At 56.1% G+C, this 24,374-nt stretch overlaps 1 protein-coding gene across 4 annotated transcripts; it reads right to left on the reverse strand.

The window, feature by feature from the left end:
* Positions 1-1,575: 1,575 nt before the first annotated feature.
* Positions 1,576-23,899, reverse strand: TRIOBP (TRIO and F-actin binding protein). Of its 4 annotated transcripts, XM_065047541.1 has the most exons (20): positions 23,638-23,879; positions 22,218-22,351; positions 21,711-21,822; positions 20,309-20,782; positions 19,363-19,495; positions 18,016-18,996; positions 17,646-17,741; positions 12,184-12,240; positions 11,750-11,818; positions 11,197-11,286; positions 10,236-10,345; positions 9,235-9,793; positions 8,477-8,587; positions 6,317-6,464; positions 5,806-5,917; positions 5,167-5,326; positions 4,512-4,625; positions 4,123-4,209; positions 3,071-3,234; positions 1,576-2,370 (listed from the first exon to the last, which is right to left on the reverse strand). In XM_065047541.1, the coding sequence occupies exons 2-19, from the start codon at positions 22,249-22,251 to the stop codon at positions 3,073-3,075; spliced, it is 3,609 nt and encodes a 1,202-aa protein (XP_064903613.1). In that variant the 5' UTR covers positions 22,252-22,351; positions 23,638-23,879; the 3' UTR covers positions 1,576-2,370; positions 3,071-3,072. The 4 variants fall into 4 exon arrangements, with proteins under 4 accessions (XP_064903613.1, XP_064903595.1, XP_064903603.1 ...); XM_065047523.1 differs by lacking the exon at positions 21,711-21,822 and having other exon boundaries at positions 23,638-23,899; XM_065047531.1 differs by lacking the exon at positions 21,711-21,822 and having other exon boundaries at positions 1,576-1,902; positions 23,638-23,884.
* Positions 23,900-24,374: the final 475 nt, after the last annotated feature.

Here is a 24,374-nt window from a genome sequence, read left to right on the forward strand (position 1 = left end):
CCCTATTGCAGCCTTTCAGTACTTAAAAGGAGCCTATAAGAAAGATGGGGACAGACATTTTAGCAGGGCCTGTTGCAATAAGGACAAGGGGTCATGGTTTTAAACTAAAGGAGGGGAGATTCAGGGCAGACATGAGGAAGAAATTTTTTACAGTGGGGGTGGTGAAACACTGTCCCAGGTTGCCCAGAGAGGTGGTAGATGCCCCGTCCCTGGAAACATTCAAAGCCAGGCTGGATGGGGCTTTGAGCAACCTGATCTAGTTGAAGATGTCCCTGCTCATTGCAGGGGGTTGGACTAGATGGGCTTTGAAGGTCCCTTCCAACCCAAACTATTATATGATTCTATGACCAAGCCCTGCAGCCCGGAAACAGTCACCCTGAGCTACTCTATCCCCTCTTTCCTTCCCATCTCAGTCCCCGACATGCTGAACACTTGCCTTGTCCTAAACTCAATGACCACAGCCATGTCCTGCGGGGGGGGAGGGAAAAGCCAGGACCTTGTGCCCTGCAGGTATAGGAAGGTTTTTGGGCTGGGGCAGGAGGCTGAGCCCCAGCTCCGTACAGCTGCAATGGGGAGCCAGCACTGAGCTCAGCACCCAGCCTCTTGCACCATCTGTCAGGTTGCCCAAGGGCCTCAGGCATATGACGAAAGCCCGAAAGCGAAAGCCAGTTTTACCGGCATTTGTGACTTACGAAGCAATTTGCTTTACCTAGGAAAAGCAGTCGCTACAGCTGTGCCAGTGGAGGATCGGGTCTGCATTTGCCTGCACACCCCTGCCCCAGGGGCCGTTGATACCACACTGAGGTTATCACACGGTGAGGTTATCACTCGTTGAGCAAAGATGTGCTGCCTTAAGTCTCCTCATCGTGGCTGCCACCCTGTCGTTAGCTTTGTTACGCCCTGCTCCCATCCCCATGTCTCGCAGTGCTCCAGCCTCCCAGCCCATACATCTGGCACCTCCATCCGAAGTCCACCTTGAACCCTTCGCCCTTCCCTCTTCAGATGGTGCCTCCAGCCTCAGCACAAGCCAAAAATTAGGGCTCTTCCATAATTGCCAGCAGCCTCTCTGCAGAGCAACAGCTAATGTTTAAATTGGGATGGGGCTGAATGAGGAGTGGTCACCCCTGAGGTCCTCCATCCTGCCAAAAAAAACAATGTGCTTCACCCCAAAACAGGAAGAAAGCATTTTAAATCCCTCTGATCCCCAGGATCTATACATACTGTTTGCTCTGCCAGCAAGTTGCACTGCCATCTGTGTGCCTCCCCTCCCTAGTGGATTCACCAATGCAGCCCACACTCAGCTCTTCCTCCGTGGGGCAGAGCATCCACATGGGATTTTTGGAGCTGTGGGGTGAAGCAGATTATTTCACCCCCAAACCCAAAGGTGGAGGAGATAGCTGCATGATGGCACTGTAGGGCTCCTCTCGCTGGAGGTGTTCCTGCTGCTTTCCCTCCCCAAATCCAACAGGAGAGAAGTGATGGGTGAGGATGTCCCCAAATTACCCAGAAGCCTGGAAAAATGACCACCCACCACCGCCACCCTGGGTTAGGGACACATTCCCCTGAACAAACACGTTTTTCTCAGCGAAAGGGGAAGATTTTATTAAGTTAAAAGTTGAAGGTTGCAACAGAGCAACAGCAGCTGCCACCTCAAGGCGGGGTTGGCTCTGGTGGGTGCAGTAAGCAGCCTCACAGCTCTTCTTCCTCAGAAAGGAGAGACCCTGTGGCTCTGGGCTCCTGCCAATTCGGGTTCTTGAAGGAGCCAAAGGACAGTCACGGGGAGAGCTCGTTCATGCAGACTTTTGCCAAGGTCTCCTCTTTCAAAAGTCCCCAGCAAGCACATCCATGGCAGACTGCCCCAGCGTTTCCCTCCTATGGCTTGCTTGTCTTCTCCATGAGTCCCTGGGGGCGGCACGGGGAGGGGAGCATCATCCTCACCATGCATCTCAGAGGGGTCACAGAGACATTTGGAAGAGAGGGAATATGTGCCAAAGGTGGCTGTGTGGCCAGGAGCAATGGGACTGGGGAGGGGGGGAAAACCAGATTCTCTTTTTCAGGTTAGAAAATGCTGGTGATGTAGTAGAAGTTTTCCTCCTCCTCTTCCCAGGGGGGAAAAATTCCTCTATAAAATATATTTTTCACATATAAAATCCTGAAGAAGGTGCATGTAAGGAGCCAGTCCAAACAATGTGCTCAGGTACACAGGTAAAAGGGCTTCATCAAATAAGCGTTGGGAGGGGAGTTAGGAGGTTGGGGGTGTGTAAGATTCCTCGCCAGAGTGATAACAGATGGGATTCAACCTCCTCCTCCCCACAAGTGAGGAATGGAGCAGATACAAAACAAGAACAGATAAACAAACGGAGAGCAGACCTAGAAAGAGAGAAGACCAGAAATGGTTTAGAAAGAATCCACCGAGCGCAGAAATGCCAGCTCTTCTGCTCCCCTGGAGATGGCCACCATCATCATCATCTCAGCAACCACAAGCAAGTGCTGGCAGAGCAGGGTGACCCCAACCCTGATGGCCATGGCATCTGAGCAAGAAGCAGAAGTGCTCTGGCCAACAGGACACCCTTGTTCCTGTCACTCTGCTTCCCTCCCCAGCCACGGCAGGGATACGCACAGACAAGCGTGGGAGGCAGGCTGGATCTAGTCAGGGCTGCTTTGACGCAGACTTAACATTTCTGTGCTGCGATAGGGAACCCACTTCAAAGATGAAGGCAGCAAAAACATCACCTACGCAGGTAGTGAATAACTGCCCCCACACTGTCACCTACATGGGGTGAAGGTCAGCATGTGGCATCCAGCCTGGCTGAGCAACACCTGGTGCCGGCTGCAGAAGCATCAAGAGCAGCATGATGAGAAGGGGGCTGGGGACCTTGGCAGAACATCAGGGAGAACAGGGATGCAGGACAAGAGGGTGCAAGAAGCAGAGAAGGAAGAGTTTATGCATGAAGTTTCAGTGCTGAGTGGAGCAGGAGGAACCAGCAGCCTCCATCCCCCTTCCAAAGCAGGGCAGCTGGTCTCAGCCCCCTGTGCCCACAGGGGATGTCACAGTCCTCCTGGTGCTCACCATTACTTGTCGACGCTGTTGCACAGTGACTCCTTCTCCTGCAGAGCTGCCATGGCCAGGCGCAGGTGTTCCTTCAGCTGCTCGATCTCCCGCTCTGAGCGCACCTTGATGTGATTCAGCTCTGCGTAGACATCCTGGTATTTCCCTGAGGCAAATCTCTTATCCTGCCGGGGTGGGAGAGGGGTCGGAAAGTTTTAAGCCTGATGTGAGGCAGGGGGGTGGCAAGGAGGGCCCAGCAGGAGAACGGTGAGCAGGTGAGGAGGGGAGAGCCAACCCTGGGTCTGAAGCCCATCCCAATCCGGAACATGCAGAAACACATCCAGAAGAAAAGTGCAGAGATAGCATTTCCCAAGCTCTGGGGTGGGAAGGAAAGAAGAGTCACTGGTCCCACAGCTGAAGGAACTTGCAGCATCAAATCAAGGAAGCGATATAGGCTTAACTATGGCTCGTCCGCATTTGGGTCAGTCATATGGGAAAAGTAACCTCAACAGAGATGAAGGCTGCTGAAAGGGCTGGTCCTGGCCATGTACATGGCAAAAAGCTTAAGTGAGAAGAATGCAGCATCACAGAGTCTCAAAGCCTCTTTCAGGTTCCCTTTTGACAGATATCTTTGCAAATCGAGGAGCTGCTGCCAGTGGAGGGAGCAGCACACCCAGCAACAGTGCTCAAGGAGACACCTACCACCCAGCAAAGGCACAAGGGAGGGGACAGAGGAGGTGCCTGGGGAAGCAAAGTGCCTGTCAGACTTCACCCAGGCCTCCCACCTGGGAAAGAAGGTCTCCTGGCTTGTCCACACTTTTATGTACATACATCTGGGGAAAAGAGCAGCAAAGTCCCCATAACATCTCTCTTGTGCAAGGTTGCCAGCCTGTGCTGTTTGGAGCACGTGGCTGCTATGTGCTTGGGAGCGAACAGGGACGAGGAGCACAGGTGACAAGAGCGTTTGGCCTGAGCATCCCATCAAACCCAGCTTAACGCTGCTGATATGCAGCTCTGCTGCTCCCCTCCCTCCCCTCTCCTGCCACTTTCCTAGTAGTTCCCAAAACACCCACCTTTTGCATCATCTGTAGCTCCTCCCGGAGGCACTGCACCTCTTTTTTTAGGTACTGGAGCTCATTCTCCTTCACCCGCAGCAGCACCTGGGCCAGGGAGTGGGGAGAGGAACCAGAAGTGACTCAAGAGCCACCGCCTCGAAAAGGCCAGCGGGCTCCGGGGGTGGAAAAGGAAGGAAGGGCCAGGAGGGCCAGGGCAGGAAGCGTCACCAGCGCCCTGGGAGAGTGGCGGAGGGGAAGCTTGCGTACCTCCTTCCTGCACCGGCCCTGCCGCTCCATCTGGCACCCCCCACCCTCCCACTCCAAGACAAAACCACCGTGAGGAGGAGGAGACCCCCGGCACAGGGTGAGGATGGAGGCAGCGGGGCAGCCTGGGGGCACCCCCGTACCTCCAGCTCACAGGAGCTCCGCTCGTTGTTGTGCAGAGAGTGGTCCCCAGAGCTCCGTGATGAAATAAAGCTTCGCAGCTTTTCAATCTCATCTGAGAGGCGGGTCTGCAGCTCCTGTGGGAAAAAACACAGAGATGTCAGGGTAGCCAGGGTACTGGCCTCTCCACTGTCCTGACCTCTCCATCTTCATGCCAGCCCTGCCCCAGCTTAGAAACCTCCTTGTAACCCCCTGCCCATATGTGATGACGTCACCTACAATCAACAGCAAAGAATACACTTGCTGTATTTAACACCATAGTTAAGACAAGTCCATCTACAGCCTTTAACTCTGTGTTTGTTTTTGTTTTTCTTGATGATGATACGAAAGGCATTTTCAGGCATTGGAACAGGCTGCCCAGGGAAGTGGTTGAGTCACCATCCCTGGAGGTGTTTAAAAGATGTCTAGATGACGTTCTCAGGGACATAGTTTAGTGCCAGAGTTAGGTTAACGGTAGGACCTGATGATCTTGAGGGGTTCGTCCAACCAAAATGATTCTATAAAATCTTAGAATGGAAGAAATATGAACAAATTTGTGAGTTTTAACAGAAGGGCTGTGCTGTGCAAGGGAAGAACATGTTCCGTGGTCTCTGCTGGCAGGGAAAGCCCCTCTCTTACCTGGTTTTTCCGGAGGAGCTCCTTCCCCTCCTGCTGACAGCGCAGCAGTGTCTGCTCCCGCTCCTCTGCCTTCCTGGTGAGCTCCCCAATTTCCAAGCACTTTTGGGAGTACTGTTCGGAAAGCACCTGCAGCTCCCGCTTCAGGGAATCCACATCTAACCTGTCAAAGAGGCACCAGCTCATTGCTGCCCTGCAATCCTCGCCAGCCCCTGGTCACCAGCATCACCCTCCCCCCTGCCACCAGCAACCTCTACCCACATCAGCCATTGCCACAAAATATTATGACAGCCCCTACAGACCAAGGCTTCCATTCCCACTCTCCCACACATTAGCATGGTGCTTCTAGGAGCTTCAAGTCATGCAGGAGAAATGGAGGAGCTTTCCATAAAGAAGACAGAGTGAAGAAGCTATAGGGAAAATGGAGGTGCTACATGGAAAATAGCCAAGCAGGCGATAAACCTCCCTGCCTTACAGCTCCAACATCCCTGGCAGTCACCAATGAGCACCCATTGCCAGTGGGGAGGGAGCTGGGGAGATGGTGGAGTGGACAGCTAGGGGCTACTGCCACTGATGGGGTGTGGTGACACTGGCACAGAGTGGCAGCATTGGGCAAGGACAGTGGGAGAGGTGGTTTCTTACTGGTGCTGCTTCTGGAGGGCATCTGAGACTGAGTCACACTGCTGGAAGCTTCGTGTCCTGCCCAGCTCCTTATTCATCTCCTCCCGGTGGGCCTTCTTCAGTGCCTCGATGGCTGCAGACAGGGACAACGAAAGATAAGGGATCAGGCTGTGCCAGCTCCAGCACATCTAAGGGAAACCAAGCCAGGGAACCAACGAAGCTCTTGCCACTGCAGGCTCCCAGACCTATCTTTTCAGTTTCCCTTTCCATTCCTTCTGCCCTTAGGGCATCCCCCACCTTCTCCATGCCCCAGGATCATCCCGATGCACCAAGTGCTGCCAAAGGGGCTAACACAGGGCAGCGTGGGAGCTTCCCAGCACCTCTGCCAGTCCTGCCTGCCTACAAGAAGGTGCTGAGCATCAGCATTATACTAGTAGGGTCAGCAGTGTGGCTCCAGATGACTGGTTTCCCACCAAAGACATTTGGGAGAAGTGGGAGGGACCCTCGGGCATGGCTTGGTGTCCACTCCTACCTGCTGCCGTCGCCGCAGCCTCCTCTGCCAGGAGCCGCTCCTTCTCCTGCCGCAGCCGCTCCAGCTCCCGCTGGTGGTGCCTCTGGAGCTCCTCCATCACTTGCTGGTGGGACGACTCCATCTCGGCCAGGCTGCGCTCGCAGGCCTCCTGCCATGCGGGGGAAAGAAGGGGTAAGGAACTCGAAAGCTCCCAGGCATGCAGGGGCTCAGGCCACGACAGGCACCTGACCAGGCTGATGTTTGATTTTACAAACCTCACCCAAGTCCAGGGCCATTCTGAGAGAAGTAAGACCAATTCAGAAGGAACAGACCATCCTGGGAAAGTGAGGTGGCACTTTTATCACAGAACACAACCGTTTGACAGGGCCACACATCTTTGCAAGGCCCACACGCTTTGTGGAGCAAGAAATGTTCCTCTTGCTCTTCTTAAAACTGAAGCAGCAAGACAGGAACATTTCTCTGGGGCTGAGAGCTGAGAATAACATACACAGCACCGCAGCCCAGACCCCTCCACAACCAGACTGCCTGGCTTGAGGAGATCAGCATCAGGAGCCACATTTCAGCATTTGCCTTTTAAATGAAGCAGCATCCCCCAGCATCAATGAAAACTGAGCCTCTTCTGCTGAAAAGTGACACCCTGCATTGCACTGTGGCCTGACAGAGGCAGCTAAAGAGCCCTCCCCAAAGCCTAACGCTTGGGGATCCTGCTCACACAGCCTGCCCTCCTCTCTGACAGCTCTGAGACCAAGGGGATGGTTCTTCCAACACCAAACCCTGTGGTTAACTAGTGTTAGAGCAAAGAAAGCGCTTCCCACCTTGGAGCTACGCCTCCGCTCCCTGCAGATCCTAGCAGCACTGCCCCAAGCCCCCTGGAAAGGACTCGTTACCACCAAACCATGCCAGGGTATTATTTTAAAAAGCCAAGGCCTCTAAGAAGTCAGCAAAGAGCCAAGAAGCCATTGCATCCCCCAAAAGCCCCTCACTGTCCCATTCCTTCCCCTAGTACTAAGACAAGGGCTGATATAAAGGATGCTGCAACATGCTGCAGGAATGCAAGTCTTTGCTGGCTACTCCTCCCTGCTGACATGGGAAAGCCAGGAAGCTTCACAGATTGACCAAAGGAGAGGAAAAGGTGAGGGATTCATTTGGTGATCTGCCCATGGGCTGGATGCGAACCTGACCAGACTGAGAGAACAAGCCCTTTGGGGAAAGGACAAGTTTGGCCTCAGATGTGAAACTCTGGCCTTTTGAGTCAAGTTACTAGGAAGATAAGGTGCCATTCCTTCCCACCCCTTTTGCTTTTTTGACCATAAAGAGGCTTCTGAGCTGTAAATGTCAAATCAAGATGACAGAGCAACTAGCAATGGGCTGGGTGCCACAGGACTTGGGGGTTCCTTTCTCTGGGGTAGGTAAAGCCAACCTGCTGCAGTGGGTTTTGCCAGCCCTAACTTCCTTCCTTCCACACACAGTATATTTCCACACATATGGCACATCCCAAAATCCCCACAGCATGGTGGAACAACAGCCTCCCCCCCAGGAAATCCCTGTGGGACGTAACTCCACTTGCTTTGGATGAGTCCATGGGGGTGGAAATAAATAAAGAGAAGCGAGAGGCTGAAGTCTGAGCACACTCTGCTTTGCGGACTTTCTCACGTGCTGTCCCAGCAAATGAAAGGGCTGTGCTGTCAAAGTGACCTTCAGGGCTGGGCCAGCTCTGTCAGGGGCAGGAGCTCCCGAGGGCCTGACAGACTGCTTTTAACGAGGGGTTCAGGAGCCCCTGTTAGCAAGAACAGTATGCGGGAAGCTGCAAACCACCAGGGAACATGCAGATAGCTCGGCAGAAAGCTGCTGACCCACTCCCAAGTAGGGGGATGACTCACCACCCCACCCCAGCATCATGCCCACACACAAAGTGGGGCACAGATCCTGCACCTCCCCCCTAAGTCTCCTACTCCTCCCTGTTTATACTCTGCCCCCTTTAAGGCCAGGCAACACACACCAGCCTTTATGTAATTAACATTGATTACAAGTGAGACCAGTTAGGGTCACCATGGCAACCCAATGATTAGCGATACCTGCTCAGCAATGAGCTGAGTCCCAGCATTTCCCAGTTTGGAACTGGGAGCAACCCCAGGGTCCCGTGTCCAGCGCCCCGCTCACCTGTGAGATGTATCCCCGGGGCACAGGTCCGTCTCCCTGGGACTTGGCCGCCTCCCGCAGGCTCTCGTTTCGGGCCCGGCAGGATTCCAGCTGTGCCCGCAGTGACTGGATCTGCGCCAGGGAGGGGAGATTGATGCTCAGGCAGAGCTGGAAAAGTGCCGGGACTCGACCAACATGCCACATCTGAACCCTCAGGGCTTAGGGATGGGGAGAACAATGCACAGCCAATGGAGACGTCCGCTTCCCACAGGAATGGCACCCTGCCAGGGGAGCAAACTGGCAAAGCCAGCCCCAGCCTGGTAAGCGCTAGCAAGGACAGGAGAAGACATTCCAACTTCCAGAAGTGAATCTGTGCCGGAGGAAACCACCGCTGCATGTGTAGTTGGGATGACAGACAAGCGCATGGCTCCTTTCAAAGACTGGCAGGGAAGCATATGCAGGCTTGGGAACAACCAGAGAAGAGAGGCTGCAGAAGTATTCCTGAGAAACACCGACTCTGCACAAGCAATGCCACCAACTAACTTATCCCGTGTCGAAATGTGGCCCAGGGAACATCTCCAGGCATGCATGAACAGGTCCCTGGCCTCACATTTCCCAGCTGCAAAAGCGCCCATGCACTCAAGGGGTAGCAAATGAAGCCAGAAAGAATGAGCATCTCCCTGCACCTCTGCCTGGCTCTTCTGCAAAGCCTCCTACTGCCAGGGACCACGCTAAAGGGCCACCAGAAACCCAGTTTCAGAGAGGACGGACACTCTTACCTCCTTTTTCAGTGCCTCATTGGCGTCTCCATGGCCCCCCTTGCTCTGGTTCAGCAGCGTGGTCAAGGGCACCCGCCGCGAGTCCTTCAAGGGCAGGCGTTCCAGCTCCAGCCACTTCTTCTCTATCTCCTCATTCAGCCGAATTCGCTGCTCCTCCGAAAGCGGGGGAGAAGGGAGGTCCTGCTCCCACGCCTTGCGGGAAGAGTCCCCTGCCAGGCCATCGCTATTTGGGACCCTGCCATCGGGAGTCTCGAACCATTTCCGCCTCTCCTCCGAACGAGCGGCCAGATCCCGCTCCAGCTCCTCATGCTTGGGAGCTCGGTCAGAGACCCTCAAGCTCCCTCTCGTCCTCTGTGGGGACCCCTGATTCCCAGGGTCTTGTGGCAAGGGAGACAGCTCCACATAGTCAAACGCATGGCGCTGCCCATCCGCCTTCCAGTGACCACCTTTTGAGTTCCCCTCGGAGTCCGAGCCTGGCCGCTGCTGCTCCTCCGTCCGGAGCGAGCTCTTCTGGGGGACGCAGTTACGGAAGGAGTTCTCCTTATTGCAGTCAGAGAGCCTGAAAGCAGAGTGGTGTCCGGTGAAGAAGAGGCACCATGTGGGAAGGGATGCTGATGGAGGCACTGCTAATTGCCCAAGGCTTAGCTATTGTTCAGCCCAGCTTTACAAAACCCCACCCTGAGCGCAGAGCTGGGTCTGTAGCATCCCACCCCTTGGAGAAATAGGTTCCTCCATGGAACAGGGAGGATTCGCTCCCAGTTCCAGCCATGCTGGTGGAGAAACTGGGCTAAACTGATGTGGTGAGGCAAAAAGCAAATACAAGAGTGTAATCATCCATCCACACCACCAGCTGGTGTCTCCAGGTCACATTCAGGAGGAGTGGAGGACAAGGCTGATCTGGGAGCAGAAGCATTTCCAGAGGGGCCTTCCCAGCCTTTGCCTGCCAAGGGAGAGGGGCAGCAAGAGGGGGAAGAGGAGAAGCAGCATGGGGCAGCTCTTACTTGGTGACGTCCGGAGCACTGACTGGGCGCACGTTCTTCCTCAGGGCCTCGATCCAGTTGCGGCGGATGCCTGAGGTCATTGCCGACAGGGTGAAGACAGCATCCTTCGTCTGCAACAGAGAGGAGACGGAGGCCCTGTCAGTGCCCAGTGGAGGTGCAGGCAGCTCCCACTCACTCCCCATGACCTCCAGGCACCCACTCCCATGGGTGGTGGACGGTGTCAGAGCGGCCACTCACTGCTCAGAGATTCAGGGGCCAAGTGGAGAGGTGGGACTGGAGACATGCTCTGTGCGGGGAAGCCCATTACACATCCTCCATGAGACCACCTCCAAAGCAAAGGCAAAAGTAGAATAACTTTGGCAGCACATTTGGCCAAAGTTGAGCCAGTGCAATCCAGCCATTCAGGCGCTGGGAGGTGGGCACCAGCACTGGGGTACAGACACAGGGAAACCCAGACCATGAAGTGACCAACACTGCACACCCACAGACATCCCGGGTTTTGTGCTGCCTTAGCAGTCACCTCCTGCTGCTACACCAAGTAGCTAAGCACGGGCTTGTATTGTGGCTGGATCCAGGGTACAGGTTGTTACTCAGAGCATGGTCAGCCAGGTTACACCAAGATCTGCAGTACTCACCACTAACTCCCTGCAGCTCTGGAGAAGCTGCCTTGACTAACAGGTCAAGTAAACACTCCTGGCATTTAACTTGGCTCCTGGGCCACCTCCAGTATGGCCTTCAGCCAGCCCTACAAAGCCTCCTCCTCCTCCTTTTGCAGGCAGGCAGCACTTGTGTCCCTGAGCGCTATCACCCACGTGTCACCCACCAGCCTTGCCGGGCCACCGTCCTGACAAAGGTTTGCATGGCTTGCCTCTTGGCATCTTGGCATGGGGAGAGAGCACACATGCCCACCCAGTGTCCCTTGGTGCCACTGCTCTATGTCCACACAGTGCTGGACACTCACGTGTATCTGGAAGCCATAGTTGCGCTGAACCGCAAACTCCGTCACGTCTGTGCAGGAGCGGAGGTCGATTTCTCCATCAAGGTCATCAGCCTGCAAGGACAGCCACCCACTAGGACACAGGTGCAAACCCAGCTTTGAAAAAGGCTCTGTCACCTGACGGCACCCTAACCAAAACCCAAGCACCCTCTGCCTTCATCCCACAGCTCTCCAGGAGCCAGTCTCAGCTCCCTGGCACAGCAGGGCCTCTTTTAACCCAAAAGGCAGCCAGCAGCATGGATGAAGAGAGTCGGAGACACCCAGCCACAGGACCAGCCCTTCTCCTCACCTCCCGCCACTGACAGCCCTCCAGCCTTCCCCACCCCACCAGCCTGCCTTCTGACATCCATCCTTCTCATCACCCCTTAGCAAAGAGCAGCCCGCCACCTCTAGCACCCTTCAGGAGGAGACAATGCTGCTGCTTCTCTCAGGAGTGTACTTGTCATGCCAGGGCTACACTCCTCTCCCCCCTGGCCAGGAAGGAAAGGAGGGCTGGAGAAAGGCTGGCCATACTTACCTCCTCCGCATTGGAGTCCCGGTAATACCTGAGGCTCGAGTCAGTCAGCACAAACCAATGTTTCTTCCACTGCAGGCAGATCAGGCAGGGGGAGGGGAGGGGAGGGAATGGAAAAGACAGGAGGGAAATGGAGAGGCAGTTACCGGGGGAAGCATAGGAACAGGGAGGGATGCTCTGCACTGCGACCTCTTGTTCTTCTCTTCCCCCTCCTCCACAACCCTTCCGACTCCCCCTTGCGCCCCTGGGCTGAGAGAGGGGTGCTGGGTGAACCTCCATGCTAGCACATGGACTGAGGTATCTCCACCAAAGGCTTCCCACTGCCCTTCCCAGTGGGAGCAGCTGCAACGAGCAAGGGTGAAGGAAAACGGCTGCTCACCCAGGGATCTCTAGCAGCAGGGGCTAGGGGAAGAGGCAGACCCCCCATTCAGGCTTACCTCTCCTGGCTCATCCAGGATAGACATCCATCCCTTCTTGAAATTGAGGAGATCTGGCTGGAGGGGAAAGGACAAAACAGAGGGTTACTGTCTCGGAGTGACCCACAAAAGGGCTTTTCATGCCAGGGGGTGGATGGCAAGTCCTCAGTGGCAGAATGACAGTGGGAATAGCCTGGCATCGCTTCTGGGAAACCCATGGGAATGTAGGACCTGGGGCAAAGGAGGACTGGATTTAGCTCTCAGCAGCAGGCAGTCATTCCTGTAAGAGGAAGCAGGAGATAAGGAAAGAGGTTTAAAGAATTAAAGGAAAATATGCAGCAGGGAAGTTTCCACGAGGTGCCTTGGAGGTATTTATTCAGAGAGGAGGAGGCAGGGACAAGGAGAGCAGGCAGAAGGGAGTGCTCCACCACCACCAAAGGGGATGCCTTGGGGACAGAGGCAAAGTTGCAAAGAACCAGAGATGCCTCATCCAAACCCTTGCCACCTATGGCCCAGAGCTACGTCCTTCCAGTAACTTCACCACAGATCATTTATTAAAGACACGAGCAGCTTTCTGCGAAACAGCCCTCACTACATACTTACAGGAGGCAATTCGACAGCTGTGAAAACACATTGCCTTTAAACCATGTGCCCCAGGGTAGAGATGAAATCAGAGTCACAACCAGCACTTGATTCTCTTAGATATATGACCCTCCCCAAGACTCAGTTGTGGCTGAGATGCTGGGGGCTCCTCACTTACCCAGATCTTTCTGCTCCCCCCCACCACAGAGCCTGTCCTCTGCCCAGCCTCAGCCATAACAATCAAAGATGAGGATGAACAGAGTTTCACCCAGATCACCCTGTGCTAGAAACAAGTTTCCTCCTGCCCCCCACCTCCTCCTAACCTCACACCACTGGTGCGGCATCCCAACCAGTTTATCTCCTTCCCAAGGTGGAGCACCAGAGAGCTGACTCAGGGGAACTGTTCTCCCTGGCTTTACCCTCAGCCAAACAGGCTCGAGCTGGTTCCTCCTCCCAACCCTGCTGGTTCCGTAGAAGTTGTACCACCAAATAATTCAGCCCAACGCCTCTTTTCCCTGGGAAACCAGAGTTTGCTGATTTGCTCCTTCTCCTGCAACTCAACCAGGTAGGGACAATGCTGGAGAGGTGATGGTGACAGAGCTGGACCTTCTACCAGTCTGCACCAAATCTGCCAGCTGTGGGGAAGCCACCAGCAGTCCCCATGTGCCACAACCACCACCAGAGACCGAGCTGGTGAGAAGGGGTGGCCCAGCAAGCTGATAGCGACTCTGTGTCCCCTAACTGAGCCCAGCAGCTGGCCATGGCTGCCTCTCAAGCCCAGCTCTCTGGCTGCCCAGCCAGGCCAAGCCTTCCCCTGCTTTCATATCCCCAAGCTGCTGCTCTTGGGTTACATCCGAGGTTATGGGGTGGCAAGCACTGAGTACATGCCGGCCCACCCCAGGGCTCCGGCTATTGGTTTGAGCAGGCATGCGGAAGCCCGCCAAGGGGAGGATCACCAGCTGCTACAGCCTCAGGCTTGGCCAGAAACACCAGACCATGGCCACAAGCCACCCAGGAAGGGAGGCAGGCAGGGAAACCAGAGTGAAAAGGCACGGGGGGCTCCCACACCTCACCTCTCGCCAACATGATGGGCACTGCCAGTGGCTGAGAGAGGAAGGGGACACACGCATCCTCATCCCTATGGACACAGACATCCCACTGGCCCCACTGCTGCCCTGAAAAAGGACCCTGAAAGTTAATTCCTTTCCCCTGGCAGCAGCTCCACCCTTTTTCCCGTTATCCCTTCCAATCCAGTGACTTCAGCTCCGGCTCCGAACTGGGAGCGGCGGGAGGGAAGGAAAGGAGGCGAAACGTCAAGGCGCAGCCTCCCCCCCTCCCAGGACATGCATGTGCGCTCCGCAGAAAAGAGCTGGGCACAATCCAGAGAGGTGGAAAAACAACACAGGGAGAGGGGGAGTGACAGGACTCCTGGCTGGGGCTGTTGTACTGATCAGCTGGGTCCCATCTTATTGGGGATTTACAATCCCAAAGCATTAGGTGCCAAAATAAAGAACATTACCAGGATGTATGCTCTTGGGAAAACCAGTGCAAAGTCCTGCAGAACCACTGCCCCTAATGTAGCACTGGGGCCAAAAAAATCCCCCCAAAGGCCTTCTCCCAAACAGGCGAATTGCACAGGACTCCTGTTTTCCCTGCTGGCCCCATTTTCCCTGTCACCCCCGAACACAGAGCTGCAGCTCTGGAATTGGCTTTGAACCATTCTTCTCATAGCAGGGCTGGTACCATAGGACAAGGCTGATGCATGAAGGGCTTAAAGTGATTTTTCTCCCCCTGCCCACAACCAAGTCCAGCTTCCTCATTCAGCATTAAAAGCTCGGGATACTGGCAGAGGAGAGTGGAGTTCAAATCAAACTCCCCCATTCAGAGGAAAAGGCCCAGCGGTGGGAGGAGGAAATGTCCAGGAAAGACAAACTGCGGGGAGAAATCCGGGTGCCAGAGATGCAAGGATGTGGCAGGATGCACCCCCGGCAAAATCCACGGGGCTGCGGATGAGGATGCTTTGGCTCAGGAGGTGGCAGCAGCAATTTTGCCTGGTTGCATCCGTACCCCCCAGAGTTATTATGTTCAGGCCTGCAGCTGGCCAGGTAGAGGCACTAGAGGGGGTCCCAAGCAACCCGGGACATAGGTGACATCTGGAAGAACTGGCTTACAACAGCAGGTCAAGGAGAGGCAGCTGCCTGCTCTGGCAGAAGAAGGGCTACAGGGGAGGTGATAAGAGCCTGCAAATATCTGAAGAATGTAAATACCAAAGAAGGAAAGGAGATGGGGTGGGAGCAAAGGAATGACTCCTGGGTGGTACAGAGGCGCCGCTGGGATGGAGGAGTGGAGAAGAGGCTGCAGCAGGCTGAGAAAGCTCAGTGTCTGAGGGGAGGGACGGGATGGTCAGGTGTGCTCCTTCCACCACCAGCCTCCACCATTCCCATGCCTCCCGCTCTTCAGGAACACAGATCCCAGAGCACTGCTTCCTCTCACCTCTGTGAGATGGTGCAAGGGGATTTCGGCCTCCCGGAAAGCACAATGTCTTGTCTCCTCCAAAAAGGGGAACTCACTCCACAGGCACAGGCCCCAGGACAAAACACAAAGCAAAACTGCCCCAGCTCACTTTGGTGGAAGCAAAACCACCCCCAGGCTGGAGCACACAAGCAGATCCCAAATCTATACGTGCTGCAAAAGCAAGAGGGCAACAGGTCTCCCTTTCCCACCACCCCCATGCGAAACACTGGTGGGCACAACCCAGCCTGTCACCATCATTACCCCGCTCTGCTCAACAAGTGTCATCCTCTCAGGGCTGGAAGACATCTGCACCCAGGATGGCTTGCCCGAGGGGTGGGACACTCCCTGCCCCAAAACCGCACCCGGTTCCCATGGGGAGCAGGAGCTCCCCTCGCCCAGGGGGGTGCAGATTTCAGATCCAGCAGCGGTCACCAGTGCGGTGAGCTTGGCAGGCCTCAGCCCGGTCCAGGCTTACGTACTACGTTACCGGTATTTATCTAGGTGGGGTGGTGCCCACCACTAACGAGGTGACGCTAACGAAGCGACTCTACCTAGCGGCCACCAAGAGCCCAGGAGGGGAGCCCGGTGGTGATGGGGAAGGGAGGCACCGAGCTTCAGCCACAGCCCTGAGTTCCAAGCGGAGCGAGGGTCCCCTGGAGAGCAGCGGTACCCGGGGCGGGCAGGGAGCGGAGGGACCCCGAGGAGGCGGCGGCTGACAGCTGGGGACCCTCCGCCCCTTCCCAGCCCCGCGGAGTCCCGCCGGGTACCCCCAAGGCCCGGCCGAGGGGGAGGAGAGAAGCCTCCACCCCAAACCCTGCACCCCGCGGGTCCCAACTCACCGTCATGGCGGGGACACCGCGGCCGGCAGCGGGGCCGGGGCCGGGGTCGCGGCGGGGCCGGGCGCTGGCAGCCAGGGCGGCGGGGCGGCTTCAGCGGCCGGGCGGCTTCCGCGGCCCCACCATGCCCGCTCCGCCTCCCGCCCCGCGCTCCCCGCTCGCCTTTTTCCTCTTTTCTTTTGTAAAGTAAAAAAAAAAAAAAAAAAAAAAAAAAAGAAGAACTAAAACCAGCCCAAAAAACTTTTCTTTCCTCCTCCCGAACTTCCTGGGAGGGCCCGGGCAAGCCAATGGCAGCCAGCCGCCACCGCCCCGGCCGCCCCGCCGCCCGCAGCCAATGGAGCGCCGGGGCGGGCGAGGCCGCCGTGCCGCACGGAAAGGGGGGCCGGCCAGGGGCGATGCTGCGGCTGAGCGGAGACCCTCTGCCGGCCGCTGGCCCGGGCAAGAACGGGCTGAGCCCCTCCTGCCCCGGGAAGGGACCGGCGGGAGCTCAGCCCTTACCTAGGCAGGGTTTTCTTGCAGGTAGTGATTTTTTAAAATTTTTTTTTTTTTCGGTCAGGCATGGATTTTAAGCAGTCCCGCCATGTGTGTGCACACAGCAGGGTCCTCATCTTCATTCCTGAAGCGGCTCAGTTTTATCCTCCCTCTCCAAAGCAAAGATTTGCAATCTAGGCAGAGGTGGCAGCAGATTTGGGTGGGCCTCTGGTGCCCCCAGAAAGCCAGCCAGCATGGGGAAGGAGAATTGCTAAAGAGTGCCATAAAGGAAAAGGGGGCAGGGGGTTGCACATCACAAAATGCCAGGCTCTGCTGCACAATTACACTGAAGCGATGCTTCTTGCTACAAGAAACCTAGAAAATGTGGGGTGAACCAGCCACAGTTGTGCAGGGGGAGCTCAAGGCTTTGGGCTCCGTGCTGCCCTGGGGCAGGGAAGCGAGGGAAGGGACATCTGTCACCTATTTCAAGTTTTAGAGGCCTTTGAGAGCCTCCTGCCCAGCTGCAGTTCGTCTCTATGCAAAGCTCAAAGCCACGCCCTAGCAGGGGACAAGCTAGCCAAGGTGACTGGTGCATGGAAAGGGGACAGAGGCAGGGACTCAGGCACTGCTGCCAGCTACACAGGCTCCTGGGACACTTTCTGCAGCCCTCCAAAGCTACTCTCACACCATTTTTGGTATCCCAGAAATGCCAACACAATTGGCCCTATCTTCTTTCATGCCACTAAATCCCACTTCATCCCTGTAAAACCCTTGCCATCATAGCACTAGGCAATAATAAAGGGAAGAAAGCAGCTACGCTGAGATTTTAATCCCGTGTCTACTGCTCATTCCCCTCTTGCTTTAAAAAAACAGCTCTGTGCCTCAGTTTCTTCACTTGAGAAATGGGCAAAGGACAAAGGGAAGGGAGGTGTTAGTGACCGTGGTACCCAGGAGGTCATGGGAAGGCAGCACCACCCTGAGCCTGCTGAGATGAGGCACTGGAGCTGCAGGTGCTGCCTACAGTGACCTCCAGAGAGGGGCAGCTGCCCTTCGTCACCATTCCCAGGGCCCAGCCCCTACCTTATTGTGCTTTTCACTGGCATTGAAGTGTGGCTTTGGGCTTCCTGAAGAGCCGGTGCTGCTTTGTGGCGGGAAGGCACTTCCACCCAGCTGAGGCTGCAAAGACAGAAAGCAGGAGCTGAAGCCACAGGGATTTAGTCCTCGCCACGGTTTTCCAGATTTGACCATAGGGCTCCCAGTAGTGGCCAGGGGAGGGAAGCATCTCTCCCTCCTCCCAGTGCCAGGCAGGCAGCATGGCATCCCTGGAAAAGCAGGGCATCTGGGGGAGGAAGGGTGAGCAGAATTGCAACCCAGGGGACCCCCCCACTCTGTGCTTGCCAGTTTTACGCATGGTAGGATCCCCATCAATTCCGTATCCTATCCTACTCACGTGGTAAATGAGAAGCCTCTTGTTCCCCCAGTCACTTTCCAATGGCTTTTCTGGGTTGTTTGTGTCTCGAGTGTGCTCGGGACCCTTCCAGTCATCCTCCAGCTGCTGTGCTGGACTCTCAGGCCTTTTCCAGCTGTCATCTGGCCATAGTCCTACATCCAGACATTTAGTGGGGCTTTTCCACTCCCTTTCCAGCTGGCGCATCAAGTCCACATGGCACACGGGCTTCTCTTGGCGCTTCCAGTCCTTGTCCCACACCTGTGCTTGGCGGGCATCCCCCTGGCCCCTCCAGTCCTGCTCCAGTGGTCGTGTTGGGCTTGTGGGGCGCAGGGGCTTGCCTCGGCCTTTCCAGTCACTGCCGCCACCCTTCCCAGGGTGGGGGGGCGGCAGTTTCTCCCGGAGGCTCTGCCAGCCGCATTCGGATGGCTTCTTGGGCCCCCTGAGGTGCAGCAGCTCCCCTGGCTTCACCTGTTGCCTCCCTGTGCCCCGCACTGGGCTGGGAGGGGACATCTTTTGGCTTCTCCATGTGCTCTCCGCATGCCTCCCAGGACTGAGGGACCGTGGCGGTGGCCTTGCCTGGCTCAGTCTGCTGTTCTCTGAGCCCTTCCCAAGGCCCAGGGGGTGCAGAGTGTCCCCTCGGCTCTTCCTCTCTGGGGCTTGCTCCGTACCCCTGGCCTGCCAGACAGCTCTGCTCTTCTCCAAGTTTGGGGTACAGCTGGGCTCCCCTTGGCTCCTCCAGCTTTTCCCTGAGTGCCAGGGAGGGCTCAGGGGCTCCCCTGCCCTCCTCTCTGACTGGCGGGCTGGGCTTGGAGAGCGCGGACTCCGGCTGCCTCTCTCCAGCAGCCAGCTGGAGCTGGTGGGGCGTGGGGGGTCCCCCTGGTTCCTGCTGGCTCTTCCAGGGTGCCGAGCTGGGCTGGGGGAGCGCAGGGGCTCCTTGGGGCCTCTGCTGTGCTGCTCAAGGTGCCAGGAGACCCGCTGGCCCTAAGGATATGGGCAAAAGAGAGCAGAGAGTCCTCTTAAAAAATAATTAAAAAAAAATAGCCAGCGAGCAGGAATAAGATGGGATTAGGGCTGGGAGACAGCTTGGTTAAATAATTTGCCAGACAGCAATTGCACCCCCGTGCACAGAAACTGTACTGAAGAAAAGCCTCTTGCACCCAAAGGATGAAGGGGCTGCTGCCATTTAAGAGCAGAGTCCTGGTGCGTCCCAGAGGGTGGGCTGAGAATGTCAGGAAGGGGGAGCAGGGGAAGAGAGAAGCATGAGGCAGAAATAAAGGAAAATGTGGTAGGGGAAAGCAAGCCAGCTTGGGGAGTTGGGATGTGGTCCTGCCATGCAGGCAACCTCACCTCCCTGGGCAGGCTGGGGCTGGACTGCCTCCGAGCTAGGCGGCCTTTGCTGGGTGGCACTGGGGTCTTGCCATCGAGCCGCTCCACGCGGCCTTCCTCCAGGGCCTGGAAGGCCTCCAGGGTCTCTGATTTCCTGTGGGCACACACAGTCTGTCCAACTGCTGCCAGGCTCAGCTCACAGGCAGAGCCCCCACGGACCCAGCTCCCTCTGAGCCTGCCCCTGCAGATCTCAACCAGCTCTGGACTCCATGCACACCATAGCCTCTCCCTTACCCTGTTCCTACCACTTCAACCTCCCCAGCTTTCGTGTTCTGCTGCCTCACTCATGTCTTTTTCACACAATTCCTTAAGCTTCCCTCCATCTGCTCCTTCACATCCCACCCACCTGCGCCAGGATACTTCCCTGGTCTCCATTAATGTCCCCTTCTGCCCTGTGCCACCAACACTGGAGCCACTCATGCTTCTCCAGCCAAGACCCAAGCAGCACTGTGGGCTTCTCGGCATCCCTGATCTTTTCCTTAGCAGCTCGTACAGCAGATCCTGGATCCCTGGGGAGCACTGACTCTGGCAGCAGGGACCACCTCTGTCCTTCCCCCTTTCCATGGCTTGCCCCACTCCACAGCACGTCCTGTGACTTCCATGAAGTGGCTGGAAAGATGAGTTAGGGTGGGCTACTACCTCCACTTCTAACCATGCATCTTTGCTCCAACTTTACAATGGCCTCCACTGCCTGTGTGCTGTGGTGTGGTAGCTCTCCAGGCTGGGAAGCACCGAGCCTAAACCCAACCCTTGCTTTAAGGGAAATTCAACCACAGGTGAAAGCTGAGCTTTGCCATCTAGCCCTGCTCTCTCCCTGACGCACAACAATTTGGAGGTGGGGGCCCCCTGACAGCACAGGGGGATGATCCCCCACCTCTGACCACTGCAGAGACCCATCGCTCCTCACCTGCGCTCGCAGCCAAATATCCTCTCCACCTCCACCCGGCCGGGGCTGAGTGTGCGGGAGCCACAGCGGTCCACAGCATCCTGCTGGCCGAGGCGCTTGGGCTTGGGCAGGTCTGCCAGCACTGTGTACTCCTGCTTCTCCAGCCCGTGCCGCCCCTCCGTGCCCGTACTGCTGGGCTGCCCACGGGGCTCCTGAACGCGGGAGCCAGCCAGGCGCCCACCGCTGCCCGCTGAGTCGCTGCGGGCCGGCGAGGAACCGGTGGCAGCACGCGGCGGGGTGGATGCCCACAGAGGGTCAGTTTTCCGGCGCTCCAGAGAGAAATAGCCACTTTCTATGCGGTGCTTCGGCCAGCGCTCCTCGGGCTTCTGGCTGGCAGGACGGCGCTCTGGGGCGGGGAGAAGGCCGTTACTGGGGGAGGCACGAGCAACACGGGATGCCACCACGTCCACGGCAAAGCAGGTCTTCGGAGGAGAGCTAGAAATGGTCCAGGAGGGCAGAGATAAAACCCAGACTCCCTACAAGCAGAGTGGGAGCACTGGGACACAACACTGCAAGCTGAGGGCACACCAAATCATGCAGACAGACAACACTTGGGAGACCCACAGTTCCTAGTCAGCAGACACAGAGATGCCATCTCACAGAATCTGGGTCTCGGCATGGTGCCCACGGAGGTGTTGAATGCCTCCTGAGACCAGAACTGAGTAAAGAGATGCTAAATCTAAATAGAGATCCACCATGAACTTCAGAGCCCCCTGGATAGAAAGCAAACCAGAACAAGGATCTCACACGGGAGCAAACCAAATGTACCTCCTTTTAGCGGGCAGATTTCTTTCCCAAAACCCTGAGCCTTGGTTCTCACCCAGGATCCAGAGGGAACAGGCTGAACCCACCCGAGTCTGTCTGCTTGCAGGGCTCGTGGCCGCACCTGCTCCTTGTAGCCCGCATAGCTCATCATGTCCCTTTTGCCTGATTCCAAAGTGTTGTCCCACAACCGGGTCATTTCCCCCTCCTGGGAGACAAGATAAGGCAAGTCTCTGTAACAGGGATCAGTAGGTTTTGTGGGCTGGAAGGAGGTAAGAGCATATATGAGGAGTTACAGCCCCTTCAGCCCAAAGCTGCTAGTAAAAAGGGACCAGGAGAGGAGCTGCATGAGCATAAGGTGACCCTAGCCCAACATCAATGGGCATGGCAAGAAACAACATAGGAAAGCCCGCAGGGGAATCCAGGGGTGAATCTCATGTGCTCTTCAGTGAGAGCACCTCCTTCGTGAGGACTACAGGTCTCAGCTGATCCCCCACTGCCTTTTAGGACCTTCTGAATGTGCCCAGCAGAAGCAGCATTGAAAGGCCAAGGGGGCTGAAGAGATCAAAATAACCCAAACCACAAGAGATCCTCATCTCACCCTGGTGAGTGTGGAATTGGCTTCGGCACGGGTGCTGGGGTCGCTGCTGGTTTCTCTGTGCTCACTCTCAGCTCCGGGGCTGAGCGGGGGATATCCCCTGCTCTCGTGCCAGCTGTGGGGCAGTGAGAGAGGACAGCTGGTGGTCAGCACAGCCCCCACAGCTCAGGGGTAGGCAGCAACGCCAGCAGCCCAATGCATGCTCACTTTCTCTCCGCTGAACGGGGACAGAGGCTGGCAGAGCCCATCCTGGGGCCACCAGCCTTCCTCTAGAAGCAGTGTGGAGGACAGAGACTCTTTTGGTGCCTCTCGACCTCTCCTGGGACAGCCAAGAGGAACTCAGAGGGCATGGCATGAGGGTTGCTCACCCTTTTTCCCAGGCACTGGTGTGCCTGTGAGCATCAGGGAGAAGACATCTGATTTCCCCTCGCTCGGCTTCCCACTCCCCCTCCTCCACTGTTCCCACCGCGGGGGCTTGTTGGAGCAGCACGGCTCCCGGCTGGTACTCACCGCTCTGTCCCCTCCGCTGGGCCCACGCACACATATACCTCGCACTGGGGGGCTAAAATATGGAGGGCATCCCAGGGCCCATCTGGGTCTGCATCGCTGCCAGCATCGTGTCCTGTGACCTCCACAGCATGCTCCTGCGAGGAAGAAGGGGATGCAATGGTGCCATCAGCATGTCGAGGATGAGAATGAAGGCTACCCTTTGGAAACACCTGCTTCTTCTACCTCCTCTGAGAGCAGCCTGGGTTCTGGGGCTCTTGATGCCTCTCACAACCCACCATTGAGATTTTTGTCCTACTTCAGGAGACCAGAGAGGCCCAGCATGCTCCTATTTGATGCTGAATGCTGCAGGCATCCCAGAGACAGCGTGTGGATGAGGGCTCAGGGAAAATGCCCCCCCAAGTCGGCATTGATGCTGCTGGCAGCCGCTCTCCCTCACGACCCAGATAGCCCAGGGAGAGGCAATGGAGCCAAGAAGGAGGGAGATTTTTGCAGAAAAGGCTGTAGCCACAGCCCCTGCCTCTCTCTGTCAGGGCTTGCAGGCGTCTCAGCATCATCCGCAGCCCTATTACCTGCAGGGCTTATGAGCAGAGGTGGGGGAGGCTCGGGGGAGCCGGCTGCCCGCACCACCTTCCCTCCAGCATCTCGCCCGCCCCGGAATTCACTGAGGTGACAGCTCTAAGCAGATCGTGGGTGAAGGGCTGAGGTAACCTTAGAAGGCCAGGGCCAGGGGGAGAGAGGGAGAGGGCAAGAAAGAGAGGGAGGCTTATTACTATTTCATCATCCCAGGCCAGTCACTCCTGGAGGACAGCAAACAACATGAAACCCTTTGTGAACATGAAACCGGCTGTTGCCTGGTCAGAGGCAGCTGAGCGGCTTGTGCATCCAGCACTGCACTGAAGGACTGGTCAGATCGAGGTATCCAGAGCCCAAAGTCCTGTGAGATTTATCCCACTCCTGCCTTACCCTCTGGGAACAGTCTGCTGCAGCTGGGACAGGACACAGCCCCAGCCCTAAGCTGACAGCTGGGGTCCACAGGGACATCCATCAGGACCATATTTTAGGTGAGGCAGGCTGTAAATGGCAGAAGGTATCAAGCAGAGATTAATCCAGTGTGGATTCCTGCTCTGCCAGTGCCCCTTTCCCTCCTTTCTCTTCCAGGATCTATTGAGCCCCTTGTACTCAGTGTCCAGCCCTTCCCCACAAAGGTGGCTCCCAGCTTGGGTCTCGGCACAGCTAAATGATGGATTCCCTTGCCTGGGAAGAACCGCTCCCCACATCTTCCCCAAAAACATCTAGAAAACCTGGCCTAGCCTTTGTGTTAGTGATTTCCATCTCTACAAAGACACATGGAGTCTCCACCTGGAACAAAGGGGCCCTTAATGAAGTATTCATAGCCTCCAGGTGGGATGGATAAGCTCACCTGGAGAGCATGCTGCTGGTGAGCCCCTGCGGCTCGAAAGCAGTGCTGGCACAGGCTCTTTGCAAATATGTTGGCTTCAAAGTTCATGCAGGGTGCATTATCTACCGAACCAGACATTGTCCATAGCAGAGATGAAGATCTTTGGCAGATGGGCTGCTGGCAGGGGGCAGCCAGGAGAAAAAGGAGGAAGGAACAGCAGCAGAAGACCAGAGCTTTTGGTTCCACAGCCTCAGGCTCCTATGGCATCATGAATGTTATTCCCAGATGGAAGTTTGCTGCTCTCAGCTGGCAATACTGGAATCAAAGAGCATCCAGGTGCAAGGTCATCAGTATGATCCATATAATTATAGATAATAAAAGGATATGCTCTGTCAGGGATGTCTTTTATAAGTGGGCACCGCACTGCACCCTCAAATGACTACTGACACCCCCCTCAACTTGGGAGTCCCTGTGAACAGAGGGAATGATGCTCATGTCCTGCTATTTTGTTTGACGGAAGTTTTCTTCCTTCAATCTCCCTTAAAAGGCACAAATCAGACTATGATTGACTATGTTGCTTATAAAGGAATGAGCAGCTTAGGAAATTTGGAAACCCACTGAGAATTTTCCTAAACTTGTTGATCTCACTAAAATTTCTGAGACCTGTAGGACAGTTGATTGCAAAACTGTGAAGGGCAATAAGCACTGCTAGCACAGCAGCTGGGCTCTACACTTCTGGCCTGGCTTTTCACAAGCAT

Source organism: Columba livia, chromosome 1 (genome assembly GCF_036013475.1).
Source record: "Columba livia isolate bColLiv1 breed racing homer chromosome 1, bColLiv1.pat.W.v2, whole genome shotgun sequence".
Lineage (NCBI taxonomy): Eukaryota > Metazoa > Chordata > Aves > Columbiformes > Columbidae > Columba > Columba livia.